This window comes from Harpia harpyja, chromosome 6 (genome assembly GCF_026419915.1).
Source record: "Harpia harpyja isolate bHarHar1 chromosome 6, bHarHar1 primary haplotype, whole genome shotgun sequence".
Lineage (NCBI taxonomy): Eukaryota > Metazoa > Chordata > Aves > Accipitriformes > Accipitridae > Harpia > Harpia harpyja.
Window position 1 is genome coordinate 2,478,331 of NC_068945.1, and position 19,341 is coordinate 2,497,671.

The 19,341-nt window shown below is 41.6% G+C and overlaps 1 protein-coding gene across 2 annotated transcripts in view; it reads right to left on the bottom strand.

The window, feature by feature from the left end:
* PHF21B (PHD finger protein 21B) overlaps window positions 1-18,041 on the bottom strand; it is a 165,054-nt gene extending 147,013 nt beyond the window's left edge. For both annotated transcript variants that reach the window (XM_052790547.1, XM_052790545.1), the window contains exons 1-3: window positions 17,880-18,041; window positions 17,217-17,249; window positions 16,868-16,933 (exon numbers count right to left, since the gene is read on the bottom strand). In XM_052790547.1, coding sequence (XP_052646507.1) covers window positions 16,868-16,933; window positions 17,217-17,249; window positions 17,880-17,933 — 153 coding nt within the window. In that variant the 5' untranslated portion in view covers window positions 17,934-18,041. The remainder of the gene's footprint in view (window positions 1-16,867; window positions 16,934-17,216; window positions 17,250-17,879) is intronic.
* Window positions 18,042-19,341: the final 1,300 nt, after the last annotated feature.

The following is a 19,341-nucleotide window of genomic DNA, read 5'->3' on the forward strand; positions in this document are numbered from 1 at the left end:
ATTATTAATAGCAGTTTCACAAGCTCACTCATTCACTTTCAAGCATGCATCTGTACAAACCATGCCATCTTCTGGTGCTTCCTGGCAGCAAAAAAGAAACACCAGTGTTAGAACTTAAACTGTCACCTCCATCTCTGACTGACTCTTTACCACCCTGTATCTTGAGTGCAACACTGCACTCTGCAAAAATGTTTCACAGCTCTTCCAGGTACCAAAATCACAATGAAAAATGAAGTGCCAGAAACATTGTGACTTACTGTGAGAATACCAACTCTGTCCTACAAACTAAGTCAGCAACCTCTGTTTTGAAAAAAACTCTGTATTCAAGTTATTATAAAAGACACTCCTATGATTGACACTGTAAGAACCAGAACAGAAAATAATTTTGAAATCAGTTTCTTAATATGACAAAATCATCTGTATATCAGGAAATTTATGACAGCTGGAACTGACTCCCCACATGCTGTAAATAGAGATTGGCTAACATGTTGAGTTACCCTTTCATCCCTTAACGTTTTTCTGTATCCTGCGGAAATAGTACCAAACATTATAGCTCACAAACAAGTGGCTGCTATGTGTTTTCTTCCCCTGCAGCCAGCCAAGGTTTCTCAACACCTTTGCATGTCACAGATTCCCCTGGATATTAAGAGACTGGTCGTTTGCTTCCACTTTCTCTATTGGAAAGTTGTTGCAGAACCTCATTCTTCTTGTCACTTCTTTGAAGTGACACAAGACTCAACCTTCATTTCTATTGTAGTTGCAGTAAGATGACCACTGTATAATTTACCTTTACACACCATGTATCTTACAAGCTTTAAAGAAACGTTTGTTACACACCAAGCATACCACTATACACTAATCCCTTAGCATACACAGTTCTCCTTTTAATTGTGTGATGTAGTCATGTGTTTCTATGCAGACTCATTACTGTGGAGGAGGAGTGTCACGCCACTGAAAAACATCCTGACAGCATGAAATCATGACTGTGTGTCAGGCTAGAATTGTATAAGGTCAACTATACCTGTGGTATCTGAGCAACTGCTCCACAAAACAAGCGGTCAGCTACGTTATGGCACAACTGTCACACCATTTAGGTCAGTGCGAGACCTAACCCAACCTACACAGTCCCCAGTATGGTAAGGGGAAGCACCATTGGCATTTTGATGCCCTACCACACTGCTTACACAGCTCCTAGTAGCACTGAAGGTCTGCAGTGGGGTGAAAGAATGCTACTTTTTAAAAAAAATAATATTGGAAGACTACTCATTTGTTCACTTGTTTTATAACAGCCAATATTATTTAACATTAAAGAATGGCACTAGTATGCTTTCTTCCAATTATGTTTGCTTACTTTTCTATAGTGAGCAAAATGTTAAGAGTAAACTAAGCCAAGTAAGTTTCAACTGTGTTTATGAATCACACTGATTTTTCTGGGTCTCATGTACTGGATAATGCTACAAACATCAGGAATCTGAAAAGAAAGGAAATATTTCCTACTGAAAAAGTGAATTGGTGACATTTTCTTCAAGAAATATAAGGAGTTCCAAAGTGTCCCTCTAATGTTATATCCAAGCAAGGTAACAAAATTGATGGATGCTAACTTCTATTAACATAGATAAATTGGTTTCAGACTGCAATCCAAAATACTGCTATGCCATGGAAGAGACTTTCTCCTTGAGGGACACTGTTCCCAGCCATATTGCGATATAGGTCTTACATCTGCAATAAAAAAATAAAAGCTTTAAATAGGATTCCAGAATTCCATTAGACCTGAAATGGTCCAGGGCTCAGGGATGTAAAACACTCCTAGCCCTCAAAATAGTGTGGGAAGAGGTAACAGCAGTTGGTTCTTCCTTCGCTTTCCCTCCAGCATGCAGAATACAGAGGAATACAGTTGATACAAACCATGCTCACGAGGAGGTCAACTGTCTTCCTCCCTCCTCTCCATTCATGGCCTGTGATATCAATATGAAGAGAGAAGGGCTGCAGTTGAGTAGTGCTGCGTTAAGTGGCAGAGGAACCCATCAGCAAGGAATACATATTGGGTAAATCCACATTAATTACCACTTCCAAATCAAGAGCTCCCCTTGAAGCAAGTCACCCAGTGATCTGCTCAAAGCAGATCTTGTACTTTGGTTCACATTACAAAGTCATCTTGGTGTAGACCAAGTGGATTCCTTTTGGATTAAACTCAATAGAAGAGTACACTTCCAGAGCACAGTTAACATGTTCCATGCAGTAACAGACACTCAGTCCCTGGAAGCCTGAACCCTCAGGATGTGAACAGCATCCTCAGCACTGACAGGTCCTCAGCATCAACTGTTCTGCTCTCCAGATCTCCTTCCACTGCACTGCACTACTTGCTGATGTGGGCAGAGCCATCGTCTTCCTACGAATGCCAAGAGACTAAAGAAAAGGGTATCTTATAGCAAGAAAGTGTGTTTTTGTGTTTCAACCTAAAAATCCTTCAGGGTGAAGGAGCCGAGGCCATGCAGTAAAGACAGGAAGCCAGCTGGGAGTCAATCTGACTACCAGTGACTAGTGAAGTTCAGTTTTCACTGTACAGTTACTTCCACTACTCAGAGAGCATTATAAACATCCACATTAGAAACAGCTCATCTTAGTCATGGCAAGTATGAACATCAGATGTGAACATCTCTCAGACAACACTGAAGTATTTTCTTACTTGCCCAATGAAAGCTGAGGTAGGTTTATCTACGTAAGCAAAAAGAAAGAGGGGGTCCCTCATGCATTTTGCTAGATCAGCTTTATAATACCTCTTGGTACACAGGTAAGGTAAGACGACTGACTCATCCATTCTGGGAGTTAAGAGTAAGCGCAAATGAAATTATTTAGCTTTAAATTACCACGCTGAGCAGAGACATCGTAACTCTAACTAGAGGGTTAATCAAACATTTTAACATGGACATCTGAATATAGAAAGGCTAGTAATGACACTCCAGTAGAGAAAATCAATCTCACCTTCAGTTATAACTGGTAATTAAAAAAGGATGGAGTATATTAGCCTTAAGAAATAAAAATGCACAGCATTTTGACAATTCCAGCCACTACTGGTTTGAGTCACACTAAAACTCAACTCCCTGCGCATTTCCTGGGTACACACTCAGCAAAAGTTTGTTCCATGCAAGAATGGATCAACATCATGCAAACTGACAGATTAAGACTGAAAAGTGTGCATAGGAGTATCAATCCTCCCATCTAACACCGAACTTGCAAAACAGAATTTCTGCCTATCATCATTAGCTAATTAGTCTTAAAATGTTAGCTTCTATTTCTTCTGGGAAAGGAGGAAGTGTGGGAAGAGGAAACTGCTCAGACCTATGCCAGCTATGGCTATGCATACAGTCACAACCTGCCTGCTAGTAGTTCCTCCACAGAAACTTCTCAGCCTCCCCTTTGCCGGGTAGCGGGAAAGACAATCACCTTCCCATCTCAAACATTTTCCTATCCCTCTTGATTTCCTGTCCCAATACTGGGGCCTCTCTGTTGTGTTCACAAAGAACCCGTAAGCTTAAACTTTATTCCCTTTGTTCCAGATATCATGTCTTACTCCTGTTTCTCATGCTCTTTGGGTGTTTTGATGTCCGTACAGTCTGGAAATGTCTTCTCCCAGGAGGAGGGGATTTTTTCGCCTTAAAATATGAAGGATGCTTATGCCAAAGTCCTTGAGTTTGGCAGAATCTGGCCCTTGAAACATAAATCTCTGTGTCTACTTCTCCTTCTAAGTCATTTCCACTAAAAAACATTTTGGATGCTCTTAGTCTAGACAGCAGACAGTTGTCTCAGAATAATGTTGGATGGGATTGTAAAGCAACCAAATAATTTTTTGTTTAAGACTGATTCCTTGGACATTCAGCATATCAAACCAAATTCCCACAGAAGTCCAGTACTTTGTTAATGCTAATTTCAAGCCTTTCTAAGCTGAAAATAATGTAATGATTTTGGAGGAACTGTTCCTACCTAATGGATCCTTAACCAGGGAAGGTAAAATTCTTTCAGTGGATCACAACCCAACAGACTATAAGAGCTCTGAGCTCAGTTGTGTCAAGAATCCGCATCTTAATAAACTTCAGGTCATGTATGTGTCTAGTCTGAACTATGCATTTTAAAAGCTTTATATATCTACATGATAGGTTACAACAGCCTAGCTGATGAATACATAAGTATGTGATGATCAAAAGATCTTTTTCAAGCAATAGTGAATTGTTAAGTAAATACGTACTAATTTTCAGCTAGTTATTATTTGGACTTTGTTCTGGAAGAACAGTATTTTTAAAGCTATTTTTTAAGGAAATAACAGCAAGTGACACCAAAATCTGAAGGGTTAGCCACAGTCTTTAGAGAAAGACCATCAGTGGCTTCATTTGAAACTAGCTTAAAGAAAGACTAAGAAACTGAGGGATCAAGTCACACATTATATCAGCGTTTGGTCAATGTAGGACCTTTTTTTTTTTTTTAGAGAGAGTAGTTTGGGGATGGTGAGGGAAGTTATGTCCACCTGTCCCAGATGCTCGGGAAGTATCAACAGTCACAGCTCAACTGAACCCAACAAAACTACAAAATCTTGATCTGACTGATGTCATGCCTTTTCCTTCTTTTATTCTTTTTTTAAATAGTGAAGCAAAATGGAAGACTATCAGAAATTGTAATTAAGGACAAAGCTTTTGCTCACCACTGTGCCCAGCTACACTAGTAGAACTAAAAGGTGCCATAGAGTAGAAGGATCTTCAGCAAATACATTAGTGGATTTCAGTCCAGGTTTCAGGACATTGGATCATCTTACAAAAAATCCGTCATTACCATTTGACAGCACTCAGTTTAATAGACGAAAATTTCAAAGAGTAACCAGGGACTGAACTGGAAAAAAAACAAAAAACAACACCAAACCCAAACCACAACAACAAAAACCCCAAACCAAAACAAAAAAAAACTCAAAAAAACCCCAAACGAACAAAACAAACAAAAAGCCCCAAACCAACTCAACTTTAGGAAAATAACTATATATATTATTTCCTATAAAACTGTAAACATCTTTATAGGATAGCAAATCCATAACAGTAGATAGAGTGGACCACTTCAGCCAGCCTAAGCCAGGAAAATTCCAACTTACTTGCTCTATATTTGTAACATACTTGGCAAAGACACTCAAAGATGAGTTTGGGGGAAAGTTTATTCTGCCACCGTGTGTGGCAAAATATCAGCTACTATTGCCTTCAATTTATTACTCACTGTTTGCATTACCTTATGGTCTGGGAGTCCTGGAAGGGAATCTTATTAAGCCAAACACTGAATGCACACAGGACAAAGAACGACCCAGATCTAAAGAGCTTATAGTTCAGCACTTTTAGGAGAATGACTTTAATTAAGTAAATCCAACAGGAAAAAAAGATAAAATAACTAACTATTGCCAAAATTTTTCAACCAAGAGGCCTGAAATCCAGAGCTTAACCCCAGATTTAGTCTCAAAAATAAAAACGATAGATCTAAAGCCGCCAGAAATATAAGTTCCTACTGAAGGCCTTGTAAGCTCTCTGACTTAAAAACCGACGAATGCAAACAAAATCAGACTCACGGCCAAGAATACAGACTGACACTCAAACTCTATTCTTAACAGGTCTTCGGCCTTTCCTCCACCTACTTAAGCCATATATTAAAGCTAAGTGTTGGCCTAGATTTCAACCTAAATTCCATCAGTTTATGAATTTACACCTGAGTCTCAACATCACTGCGTAGGAGCTGCTGATGACTTCCCTCTTTAATCATCAGTGCTAGTCCTCTGTGTGTGTATGTTTGCACATACACATGGGGGGGGGGAGAAGGGATGAATCTCCAATGTCGAAAAATCAGCTGAATGCTGCACTCCCACACTGAGTTTGGCATACGAAAATCATAGGCTTTTCACAACTCTCAGTTATATTATTCATGCAGAATGCACTCAGCTTTCTATTGTTCCTGCTCTCATTGTTTATAAATGAGTCTTTGCTTCATCTAGGGATGGAAGTTCCTTTAAGTTTCCCTTAGTAAAAGTACTTCTGTAATGAGGTGCAGTGTTAGTGCTCAGAGGGTTAAAGAAGTTTCTGGAAATGTTTGTGCTTCTGAAAAAACCAATACTTACTTTCTTTTTTGAAGGAAAAATGAACAACTGGAGCCAGTTGATTTGTTTTGGCCAACCTGATACACAGGTTCCTAATTGCTTCCTAAATGTTTTGGAAAACAACTAAGTTCTTCATTTTGTTCTCTGTTACTGCAACATTTGTGGAGGAAATTTCTAAATATGTTAAGACGCTTGCTTTTACACCTCACTTAAACATTCCCAGCACTACCACATTAAAAAGAATGACCCTGAGACATGGTCTTCAAATGTTGTGCATAGCGTAAATATTGTTTTCTCGTGACAGGACATGAATTGTACCAGAAACTGCTGGTCCCTTCTGTTATGGGCAATAGAGCTGCAGAAAAACATATAACCTCTTTGTCTAGCAATATTGCGAATTTCGTGATTTAGCTTGTTTGACAGTTCAGGCTGTCATCATTAATCCTGGTGGTTGTGCAAGATTCTGATGCGTTCCCCCAGCTTAGAGTTTTTTTCAATCCAATTTCAGTTAATAAACAGTGGACTGAATTGCAAAAGAAAAAAGTAAGTTAATCATATGGCAACTTAATCGCTTTTGGCTTCAGAGGACATTCTTCTGTTTTGGGCCTAATATCACAGCGTTTTAAAGGTAGGTGGGACTTTGTCTTTTACTCCTCCATTTGTGGTATACTTTCTGTTTTTAAAGTTCAAAGGACTTCTTTTATGCTCCTAATAAAGCTGAGAGATTGCAGATCCAAAGGGGACAACAGGCAGGCTGTCACCTGACATACTGAAAACAGAAAATTGGAGTCAAATTCATCCATCCATCCATCCATACTTTGGAATGAAAAGAAACTTCTGTTTTGAACTAAGGACTCAAGAAACTTAACAGTTTGCCAGTTAATGGAAATACATTTACATTTAACTACTGTTAAGCAAAGAAACAGTTCCATCTCTTTCAAAACCCATCTCCTGTCTACTTGCAAATATCAATGGACTTTATGAAATGGATGGGGTTTGTCTTTTTAATATCAACCCCTAACATATTAGCTCTTAACAGAATTTTAATGAAACCATCCCCAAGAGCAGTATCTCTAAGACAACAGTCTCCATCTTCTGTGGGTTCTCCTAACACGCTGGACTGCCTTCATCCGCCCTCTCCTCTTCTCACCTGCTTTTCTCCATCTGGCCAGATTCTGATTTTTATCACACCAGTGCAAACTCTGGATAACTCCAGTGAACTCCAGGGAAATATATTTCTGGATTTACACCTGCCTAGCCAGCAGAAAATGTAAATTGAGCTGAATAGTATTTAGTTTGCTCATAAAAGGCATTTTTTCCCTTTAATTTATGAGAAAAAAACAAGGAAGTCTAGATTCTATTTCTCACACCCATCTTCAGTAGTACCGCATTCTTCAACAGACCCTATTGAAAAAAGCCACTCACAGACTTTTTCACTCAAAACACACAAGCGGAACTTGGTCTGCAATTAGTAATGGAGTATTTCTTTCAACAAAGACAAGCACTATAGGTCATTTGAAGGAGTGACAGTAGTGCAGTATTTCAATTGGTTTTAAAACAACAGTTATTTTTATATATTTGCAGTTTAAGTGCGAGGTTTTGTCTAAGAAGAAAGAAAAAAGATTGCAAATGTTCCTGTCACTGCTATATTCTAATTAGTTTTAGAGGAGTGAAAGACGATAGATTAAAACAACCCCATGTAACAGTGGAGAGTAAATAACCTACAAATCTGGAAACTCGCCTGTGTGCGCAACGAGGACTAGCGCTGAGTGGAACACATACAAGGAAAAAAGTGCGTTGAAAGAAGCTTGGGTTGTTTTTAATTTAAATCCATGCCTATTCAAAACAGTCATATCTGAATTTCTAAGAGCAAGCAAAATCACTATGCATTTACCATACTAAATGCCTTTTTCATCAACTAACAAAACAGAACAGATACAAATGAACCAATCAGGGATTTCGAGTGAGCTATCAGTGTTAGAAAAGCTACTCTGCACATTCCAGTTGAGTCACCACAGAGAAGTAGGAAAAAAAAAGGGAAAAAAAAAAGGGGGGGAAATAAATTACTGTGTGCAACTCCATCTGCAAACTGCTTCTCCCGCACTGGTATGTAATAAAATGTGTTGCTAAGATACAAGCTGCTAAAGAAGTTCATTAAAGGACACTTTAAACAAAGCTGCCAGACTCTTTTCCCTTTAAAGACTGCTTATTTGGTTCTGTCCCTTGTGTTTATAATTAGATCCTCTATATGAGAGATTGTGCTCCATTCAAGCCTACTCAGCAAAGAATGTTAATAAAATAACGTAAATAAGGCACTGGCTTAGGTTATATATATTTATGGGCTACAGAGCTGTTGATAGAAATACATCTGGATTCCACTTGTATTTTTAAATGCAAAATAAAGCTTTTCCAAGTAGCTTCTCCCCAAGCTGGAGAGCAGAAATGTCAGCTTCTACACCCAGCACCACTAACTCTTAGAAAATACTTTCAGGCAAAGAAAACTGGCTTCTTGCCTAAAGTTTGGAATTTCTGAGATGCCTCTCATATAAGCTTTTATGTGCGAGCCTTTGTTATCTACACTGAAATAAAGGCCAAGATTGTTTATGTCCTTCACCTGGCAATCTTTATCTTTTTCCATCTGTATATGAGTTCCTAGATGTGTGTTAACTATTTGCAGAATTTCCTTGATCTTAATGTATTAATGACACAAGTAAGTCTATTTTGTTACATTTTATTGCCAGGAAAGATATGTTATCAAAGAGGTCTTTATCTGACCTTATATAAAATACTTCTAGTCTCCCTAGTAACGTTTTCGTGGTAGGTGTATTTTGGCTTTTGTTTTGGTTGAAGGGAAAGGAATGGGCAAGGCTTACTTTGCATTCACTCATTGTGGTGAAATTATATCTAAAGAAATAATTTCAGCATTTATCTGTTCAGCACTTAATAACACATGAGATGCATAAATCACAGATGAGAGTTAGTATCAGTGATTATATAGGAAATGTTACTTGTCACTTTGTAACCTGCATCTCATATTAAATTCTGTATCACAGTCCCCAGTATGTATATATTTTTAATTACATTTTCAGGCTCATTTACATGCGCATATTGGCTTTCTGCCTGAATGATATCAAAGAGAAAGACCTTATGCTCACACCGAACCACACACACACAAGCACATTTATACACAGAGACACTCAAGTATGTACATTTCTGAGAATGGAAGCTTCTCTCGTCTTTCTCATTCTTAGAAAAGCTTCAGTTCGCCAATAAATCTTTAGGCAATCTTAGCTGATTCAAAGCGCTTTACAAAAACGGAAAATTACAGAAAATGCAGGTTAATCTCTGCTGCATGTCAAAAGTATCAATGATTCTCACTTGACTCATGTTAATCAAAATGTAATATACATTTTCACTTTCACATTGATTTGTCATCAATACCTGAGTTTGTGCAGAAAGGCTATTCCATTCCTTCTCTCTGGATAAGAGGTAAGCTACATCACAAAGTACCAACATGATCAAGCTAAATCAATGTAGATGGGAAAACGACCTATATACTATATAGATTTAACTTCTGTTTCAAAACCAATTGTATGCTTCTCTTGATTAAATGCAAGCAGTCAGACAAACTTTCAGGTGAACACCCTGTTCTTGCCACAGTTTCAACACCCAGGCTCTTAGGACCAAATTCCAACTCTGAAAATAAGATTGCCTCTCAAAAACTCAAATTAACACCACCCATCATATCTACAGAGTTCCCAGATACTTATTGTTTTGATTTTACTGCAGCCACATTTCGGGCCAGTTCTCTGGTTTACTTTCATTCAGTCAAAAGGGTCATTTTTTAGTTCAAACTCGGGCATATATTTAACTCCTCTATGGGTTAAAAAAAGAAAATACATCCTCCTGTTTTTCCACTGTCTCTGTATATTAACCAGAAGGGTCTGCCTGTACATGTGCAAAAAAGCCCTGTGGTACATATTAGATTTCAATAGATGCTTACTATTGGCAGTTGCAGGTTGTAGCTAGAACTAAGCCGCATCAGCAATTTCATATGACACTCTGGAAATTGCTACTACATAACAATAAGTAGCTGATTCAAAAAAGGGGGGGGGGGGGGGAGGAGAAAGCATGTTTAAGGAAGTACATTTTGGCTCAAGAAGAACATTTCCAAATGAAAAAGTTGTACCACCTTAAGGTAAAAAAAAAAGATAGACATACATTTATATACATGCATATAAGGGAAGTGTGTTTAAGGTAATTCAATGACGAGAACTGGATAGACCAAATATGAGTATGTTAGGTTGAAATAACTGTCTACTTTAATGGCAGAAAGACAAATTTGCATTTCAATTAGTCCAATTCATTTTTTGTTCTTCTTTGTTCTTATCTTAAACTTGCAGCCCATTTTCATACTTCCCTTACCTCCAACTACTCTGCGTGTACAAATTGCCCTCTTTGACATCGTGGGCACACATACGCCATTTACCACGGCCTTGTCTTATTGATTTGCAAACTTCTACCCTTTAACTCTATTGATTAGAAATTGTGTTGATGCTTCAGATTTTGTTTTGGTGGGCGGAGAGGAGAGGGAGGTATCATTTTATAATCAAGTACAAATATACTGCATATTTTATCTTTGATCACAAAGAGAAAGGCATAGAGGGAAAAGTTAAAAGTAACTCTGTATTAACATGCCTTTATACGCCTTCATGCTTTCAACTTGAAAATCAAATCTGGAATGAGATGAAAAGGGATTTTCTCTACTTGAACGTACCAGAAGTATTTAGAGTGATGCAGTATCCCATTGGAAATGTGATTTAAAATCACCATTCAAAACCCCTTCTCTAGCATCATGCTATGGAAAGGAGACATTTAGAGACATATTCCCTTTTTCTTCCACAAGCAGGATGACTCCATGGACCAGATCCTGAAATAAGGTGAACTGGTATAAACATCTGACATGATACACTGTTCTGGATGAGCTGCACCCATGGCATGAACCAGTGGAGAATTTGTTCCATTAAACCAGAGCTCTGGACAAAGACTCTTGCAGAAGCACCGCTTTTAACTGTCCAAGCATCTACTAAAAAATGAAAACAAATTCTAACTCCAAGACACAGAGTTCCTATCTAGCACTAAAGTTTCTTTGAAAGGGTGTCTCTACCAAATTATCGTGTACATCTGAACAAATACCTGTTTGCTGCAAGTATAAATTAGATATTTTACAATGTGTAACAGGTAGCAAGTACCATTAGTGTAAAACCAGAAGTGAAATAAAAAGGTATTGTTGGCATAATTCCTTTTTCTGAATAGACAAAGGCATTGTAAGGAAAAAATTGCTAAATCACAGGGATAATCATCATAGCCAGCTCCTCTAATGAGGCATCATGGGATTACTGGAGTTATTATAAGAGTCATCTTATTGAAGAAATTCAAAGTTAATTGAAATCAATTGTACTGTTCTGACAGCAGGTGTTTTAAGTGGCTAAAATATCAAAGTGAACTCTTTAAAATGGTTAGAATGTAATGTTCACTTTTCAACTCTTAGCCCTGCCAAGCGATATACTGTACAAGTACAGAAAAGTGTACAGTCAAAGAAAAATGCTGGAATGAAGTAGCATTTCACATGCCAGTCAAGCAGCTACCAAACAAAAGGTGGTTCTAACCCCCTCCAGTACACATTTTCATTACGGATGTGCAATTTCCATGAATCTTGTAAGGGCAACCTAATGGAAGGCAGAAAGCCACAAGTATACGTATTTCCATTGTGTTTCACCTCTACGAAAATGTCCTTTATTACCCTTTTTCCCCAATATGAACAGGGAATCTCAATATGGTATTACTGAAAGCACAAACAGAATGCTAGGATTGCTATTATGCAAACTATATTCCCAAGTTTCTCCTCCAAGGAGCTGAAGGTAAATTCTTCCCTAGTTTTGTCACTTTTTCTACAGATGGCAAAGCAACCAATAAATTACTAGCTGATTCTAGCAATAAAAAAAAAAAAAAAAAAAAAGGAACGGAAGCTTTCTGAATTACAATCCAGAACTAATCTTTACTTTGATCCAGTAAGTTCATTTGATTCTGCAGTTGTTCAGGTTTCCCAGCAAAGTCAGCGGGACCTCAACGTGTGGAAGAACTGCAAAGTCAAGCCCATATTTAATACCTGTTGTCTTTGTGTTTAAAGACTCAACGCAGTGATTGAAAAGTTTAATACTTTAACTGGGAGCTCATCACCCTGTCTCCCTTGACTTCAGTGAGTCATACATAGATGCAGTTCTTGCCACAACAAACAGGAGTGCTGCGTGTACCTTGGGACAGAGTTTGACATTAGGTTCAACTTGATTTGGAAACACCTTTCAGGTTTTACCTCAGTTTTCACTGAAGCTTATAACCCTTATTTTACTTCAACAATTTTGAAAGTACCCAGCCGTATGACATACTGAGCTTTGGCAAATGTCAATAATTTACCCTTTAACATGTGTAAACAATGCTGCCATTTCCAGGCACAGCGCAGCATGAATTTCAACAAACCAAAAAAACACTTCCTCCTTTTCCCCGAAACAAAGATGCAACATCAGTAAAACCAGACATCTTGAGCTAAATCGTTTCCAACAACTTGCATAAGAACTGTACTTAAATTCTAAGAAGTCTAACGCTTTCCACAAACAGGCTTTGCTAGTGATCACCACAGGCAAAATACAGTCAGCGATTTAATTTCAGATATACTACCCAAAAATACAAACCAGCAATAACACAGGCTGGGAGACTCTGCCTGAAACTAATGTTGATTTTCTGCATAGATAGTAAATTATGGTAAAGAAATGAGGCAGTGCACAAGTGAATGGCATATACATAATGTCTTTCAGGAAGACATATTTTTATTACTGCGCTCCAGGACAGGCTGTCTGAATTCAGAGTTCATCGCAGTCGAAAATATAGTAGCCCACACATGCTCATTGTTAATTTTTAAGACCTGGCTTACCACCTAATACTTATGCCAGTAACAAGTAACTTCCAACTGGAGGTTAAAGGTTTGTGTATTTCTTTGTCTTGATCTATTAATTAATAAGAGACAACTTTCTAAAATTAAAACACTCTTGATGACTCTTTAAGGACATAAAGAAAGCAAGAAACACATGCACCAGAGCACCTCTGGTGTGCTTTTAAGGCCAATGCTGCCTCTTATGATAGCTCTTTTATTTACATATAAATGCTTGTTGCTTGACAATTTAGATAAAAATGTTACCGCTGCTCTGCATGTGCTGTAGATTGAAGGTGTAAAACCACTGGACCAACTAATGGAGTCTTCACACATCATATCTTGTTAAAGAAGAGGTAACCCACTCTCAAATGCTATTACAATTCATCAAAACTATAGTATATGAAAGATACACTTCTAACAAAAGTCTAACTTTTGTCCTTCTGAGTTAGATACCAAATTAAGTATTGACTGAAGCTGCACCTTTTCAATAATGAAAATGATGTCTCTACAGTACTTATTTGAAAACAATGAGAAAATACTAAAACTACATTTAATTCCATATTCCTCTAAACCACCAACATAAAAGAAACATCCATGACTGGGCAGAGATCCTTAATTAGGTTGCAATATAAAATCCAACTGTGCATGCACCAGAAGTTCAGTTTGTCATTCAGTTCTTTCTGTCTTTATTTGTAACTTTCTAGAAAAGGAAATATTGCCACAAATGCCAATGGCCACAATGGAAAACTGATGAATAGGGGTATTGAAAGATAACGCTCACTACTGCTATATTTCTAACAGATGTGGATGATGTGATCATCCATTCATTTTACTATCTGTTTCATCATCCACATGTGCAGTTTAATTGAAATGCAATTTTAGCATCTTTTGTATTCAGTGCATGCACAATCAAAGGTATACATTATTGAATTATGAATTAGTTGTGCCCAAACAAATCTTCGGGGTGGCGAGGAGGGAAGGAATGTAAATACATATGTAAAAATAACCTCCCTACTTACACTGCCTACTTAAGTCAACATCAGTGTTTTGGTATAGCCACAAAAGTGAGAGCCTGAAACCACTAAATGGCTCCAACGTTAGCCTATCTATTGTCTCAGTAGCCTTCAGTGCACTTTCTTCATGCCCTCAAGGACCAATAGTTCACATATAAGCCATTACCTAAGGAGCAACTACTAATTATAGCAAGTCCGCAAAGTTACACGATGGTTTTGTGACTTGGTCAAAGGCTAAGACCTGCAAATTCATTTCACTTGTGACCCAAGAAAGATTTCAGTTTAGGCCTCCAGAGGTGGCAGTCTGGAGCAAGAGGACACCACATCACCAGCTAGTCTCTTATTTAAAAGCCCTTGTTGCACAGGATGTTGAAATCAGTAAAAGAAATCTAGGGTTTTGCCTAAAAATAGTAGGTTTCCTGCCAGGCCAAATTTGCTGTTTACAGAATTTTAGTATTTTATGTTTAATTACTTCACAGCTTATAGATTTATTTATGAGACTATGAGAAAGGCAAGTCATAAATACACGACGACTGTTTACTAGTTAGCTTGGCTTATACATAAATATGTTGCGCAAGCTTAGCGAAAACCTTTTCCACCGAGCTGAATCAGAACATTCAAACTGTATTTTCAAATGTGTCTCTCTGCCTTATCTAAATTCCAACATGACACATAATAAATAGCTTCTCATTTACTATCATCATAAAAATTTAAACAGCCTTGAAATAGTTGCTACAATACAGGGGAAAATGATCAAATGTATGTTCTAAATACCCACTTAGAACAGTAAAACTATTTCCATATTGAAGAAAGAACACATAAAGATGCATTGTTGCAGTAAAGGCTGTTACCTTGTTTAAAAAAAAAAATCTTCTACTAGTGTAGTAGTATTAGAGTCAACAACTTGCTGTTTTACACTGCAAAAAAGGACTAACAGCCCTTAGCTATCATGTAGTGTCAGATTTGCTTTAAAAAGAAAGTATCTGATTTGATTCTATACAGTGATTAAACATCTTTGTGCTCTGCTGAGTAGGGTATTCTATCCCCTCCCCCCTCCAAAAATGGCATCAAAGCAATCAAAATGGTAATGTTCAGCATGAATGGGGCCCCATCCCCCACCTTCAAACTCTGCAGACTTTTCTCCATGTTAGAAGAAACCAACACCCCTTCCTCACAAAATGGAAGCTTCCACTACCAAATTGAGAGTGCTCACAAATTCTGATTACAATAAACTGGGAGGAAAAGGGTGGCCTATAATCACCATCACCTATGGGCACAGATTATATATGCAGGGATCACTTTTCAACTTTAACCACAACTCCAGCCAAACAAAACAAAACAAAACAGAAAAATAAAAAAAAAAAAAAAAAAGAAGGGGAAAAAGGGGGGGACTCGCACACGTGCCCCCTTCCCCTCTCCCCCGGAGGTCCCTGGCCGGGAGGGAGGCGCCGGCGTTGGGGCCGGCAGCCGGCGCCCCGCAGGCGCTGTCCCCGGCCCCGGTGCTGAAAGGGCTGCTGCATTCCGGAGGAACGGCGCTCGCTCCCGCCGCCGGCGGGGCCGGGAGCCGAAGGACCGGGAGGGGAGCTCGGCACAGCCGCGGCGGCCCCCTGGGGAGACGGAGGCGGCGGGGGGGGGGGGGGGGGGTGAGGACCAGGGGGGTGGAGAGGGAAAGTTCACCCGTGGGGAGGTGGGGGGAGGGGGGCTCAAGCCGGCAGATCTCCCGGTGGCTTTGTCAACTGCCCTTCCTGCACTGCAAGTCCTGAAAGTGGGGAGAGGGGCCGGGGGGGGGGGGGGGGGCGGGGTGTGCGGATAGTTGGGCGAGTGTGAGGGCGAGTGTGCGGGCGTGAGTGTGCGCCCGGCGGCGGCGGCGGCGGCGGCGCGGCCGCTGTCCGCGGTGCTGAAAGCCCGCCGCCCCCCGCCGCGCCCGGCAACTTTCCTCCCGGGGGGGGGCGGGGAGCGGGTCACGGGCGGAGCAGTGGGCCCGGGGGTCACTCGGCACAAAAAGAGAGATGAGAAAGTTTGGGGAGGGCGGGGGGGGGGGGGTGAGGGGGAGGGGGAGGGAGGAAGGAAGGTTTCTGGTTTGTTTTGTTCCCCTCCTCCGGTGGGGGTTTTTTTGGTTGGTTTTTTTTTTTCTTTTTTCCCGGCAGCTGAAACAGGTTAATCTGTTTTTATTCGTATTTTTGGAAGGGGGAAAAAGTGAAAGTGCCTAAGTGAACTCGAATCAAAAGCTAACACGTCAGATCAGACCAAGGGAAGAGAAAGGCAAGTGGGGAGGAAAAAAAAAAAAAAAAGAAGAAGAAGAAGAAAAGAAATAAAGTGATCAATAAATATCAGTTTTGTAATCAAACCCAGAAATGGCTCCGAACTGGGCTCCAGCCCCCTCCCTCCCAACTCTTGCTCTGCACATTACACGGAAGTGCACAAAGTAGCCCAAGACAGGAGAATTTTCCATATTCCTAAAACATGTCGACCAACTCAAAATGGACGCCTCATTTTTTTTTTTTTACGTTTTAACTACTGCTTATCTTTTTACTACTAGTACTAAAATCATTCTTTCCCCCGGCAAGACATCCGAGAATCCGACCTCATTTTGAAAACATGCATTTTCTTACTTTACGCTTAGGAAAATGGATGTTATATTCTCTGCTGTCGGTATTTTTCAGCTAACGCAGACACTTTTCGGATGTTTAGATAGTGCATTGTAAAAACAAGAAGAAAAACCAAACACAACTGAATCGATCTGTTCCTTACTTGTTTCTCATTAAGAGCTGCTATTCTTGATTGCCTTTCATGGATTTGTTTCTTAAGATCCCCGTTCTGCAAAAACGGCAATAAGATGCATATTAAAGGCAAAGTGTAAACTAACCCCTGTAATGAATAAACTTGCGATCTAGAAATTGTTCAAAGGCAAAACCGTTCCACCAAAGCCGTACGAAAGCATGCACACACAAAACACCCTCCTTAGTAAGAAAGCTCAGTGCAGACTACAAAATGAGATCTCTTACTGATAAAGTTTCTCATCCTGCTGTCCCAGCACAACTGCGCTTATTACAGCAGGGATAAAATACTGAAGAAGAGAAAAAAAAGGATCTGCATTTACCTGTGGATCTTGCTTCATCTGTGCAACTAGTTTCTATAAAAAAAAAAAAATCACCCCCAAAAAAGGAGGAATTAGAAACTGTTTCAAGTTTAATGGATTTTTTTAAATGTATGTATGTGTGTGGACGGGGGAGGGAGGGGGGTAAGGAACAAAGAGGCAAGTAAACACTGCGAGTCAGTTTCAAGCAAAGCTCATAAATATTCAAGTCTCGTCCTAATCTCTCCAACACACACACACACACACACTCGCACACACTCACTCACACTCACGCACACGCATACACACACACACACACACACACGCTCTCACACAAGCACCGACCGCAACGTTAACTCCGCATCCCCACACCACGCACACACACACACACACAAAAAACTCAGCCAAACAAGCCGCAAAACTACTTTGGCGAAGTGCTCGCCATTGCCGCGGGGGGCCGGGGGGGCCCGGGGGGGGGCCCCCGCCGCGGCCCCGGCCTCCCCCGCCGCCCCGGCCGCGGCCCCGGCCCCGCTCCCCCCCCTCCCCTGATCGATAGACCCTGCGACAAGAAGCAAAGGCTACTTGATAAGCATGCAACACTGGCTCCCTTCCGATCCTCCTCTCCCTCTAAAAAGCACCGGGGATAGAAGAGCATTTTTTATTTGCTTATTATTTTATTTTTTTTACCTGATGACATTGGATTTCCACTTTTAACGCCTCTTGCAAGCTGTGTAGCTCCATCCCTGCAACTTGCCAGGCACTTTCCTGCCACTTTCAGATCCGAATGAAGTTTTTTTGTTTGTTTGTTTGGTTTGGTTTTTGGTTTGGTTTTGTTTGGCTTGCTTTTTTTTTTTTTTTTTGCTCCCTTTCTTTTCTTTTTCTTTTTTTTTTTTTTGGCTTTTTTTTTTTCTCTCTCGCTTTTTGCAACCGACCCGCCAGCCAGCCAGGCAGCCACCCCTCCCTCCACGGAAAAAAAAAAAAAAAAAAAAAAAAAAGTAATTAAAAAAAAAAAAAAGGAAGGAAAGAAAGAAAGGCCAGGAAAAATTAAAAAAAAAAAAAAAAGGAAAAAGGAATGGCAGTAACGACAACAATAATCTTAAAAAAAAAAAAAGCGACAACAACAATCGAAAGAAACAACTACTCAGTCTGCAAAGCAAGTTCTTTGCCTCTTTGCTGGGGACACAGACTCATCACTCACTTTCCGCCAAAGTAGGGGGGCCCCTCCCCCCGCGCCCCCGCCCGCGCGCCCCCCCGCCCCCCCCCCCCGCCGCCCCCGCTCCGCCCCGCAGCCGCTCCGCCGCCTCCCGCCGCCCCGCCGCCCCCGCCAATGGGGACGGCAAAGGGCTGAAAACGGGAGGGACTATATTTCCTCGGAGTGCGCGCCTTGATTTCACTTTGCCTGGGGAAAAAGTTGTGCCTCGGCTGTCAATGCTAATTCGGCGGTGCCCGGATGGAGCGCGGGGGGGGCGGCGGGAAGGGAGTGAAGGCTTGCGGCCCGCGCATGCGCCCTGGCCCCCCCCGCCGCCGCGGTAAGCGAGAGAACAACAAAGTGCCGGCGCGCGCCCCGGCGCGCGGGCCCGCGGGGAGAGGGGCGGGGCGAGGGGCGGAGGCGCGGGGCGGGGCGAACCTCCTCCTTCACCCACCCCCCCCCACCCCCCCGCCCCTCCGACCCCCATCCCCTCAGGGGTTGTCGCCGCCGCTGCCGTTTCTCCGTGGCCGGGCTGCGTGGCCTGCCTTCCCCGGCCCGTGGGTGTCCGCTGGCGGCTGCCCTGGGGGGGGGAAGGGACACGCACACCCCCCCCCCCCCCCCAAGCTTGGCGGGAGACAGGTCCCAACGGCTGAGGAGGGGGAAGTTTCTTCCGCTCCCGCCATCTTCTCCCCGCTCCCTGCTCCCCTTCTCCGCCCCTGCCGGCACGGGATTAGCTGCCAGCCGGGGAAGCCGTTCCTCACCCCGTCCCGCCACACGCCGCTGGCGCCTCCCGATGCCGGCACCGGGGCTGCCCGGCGAGCCGTTGGTGAGGGCTGTGAGGGACCCCGGCGGCGCGCGGCGAGCCGTTGGCGGGGGCTGTGAGGGGGGCCCCGTGCCCGGCGGCGCGCGGCGAGCCGTTGGCGGGGGCTGTGAGGGACCGAGGCGGCGCGCGGCGAGCCG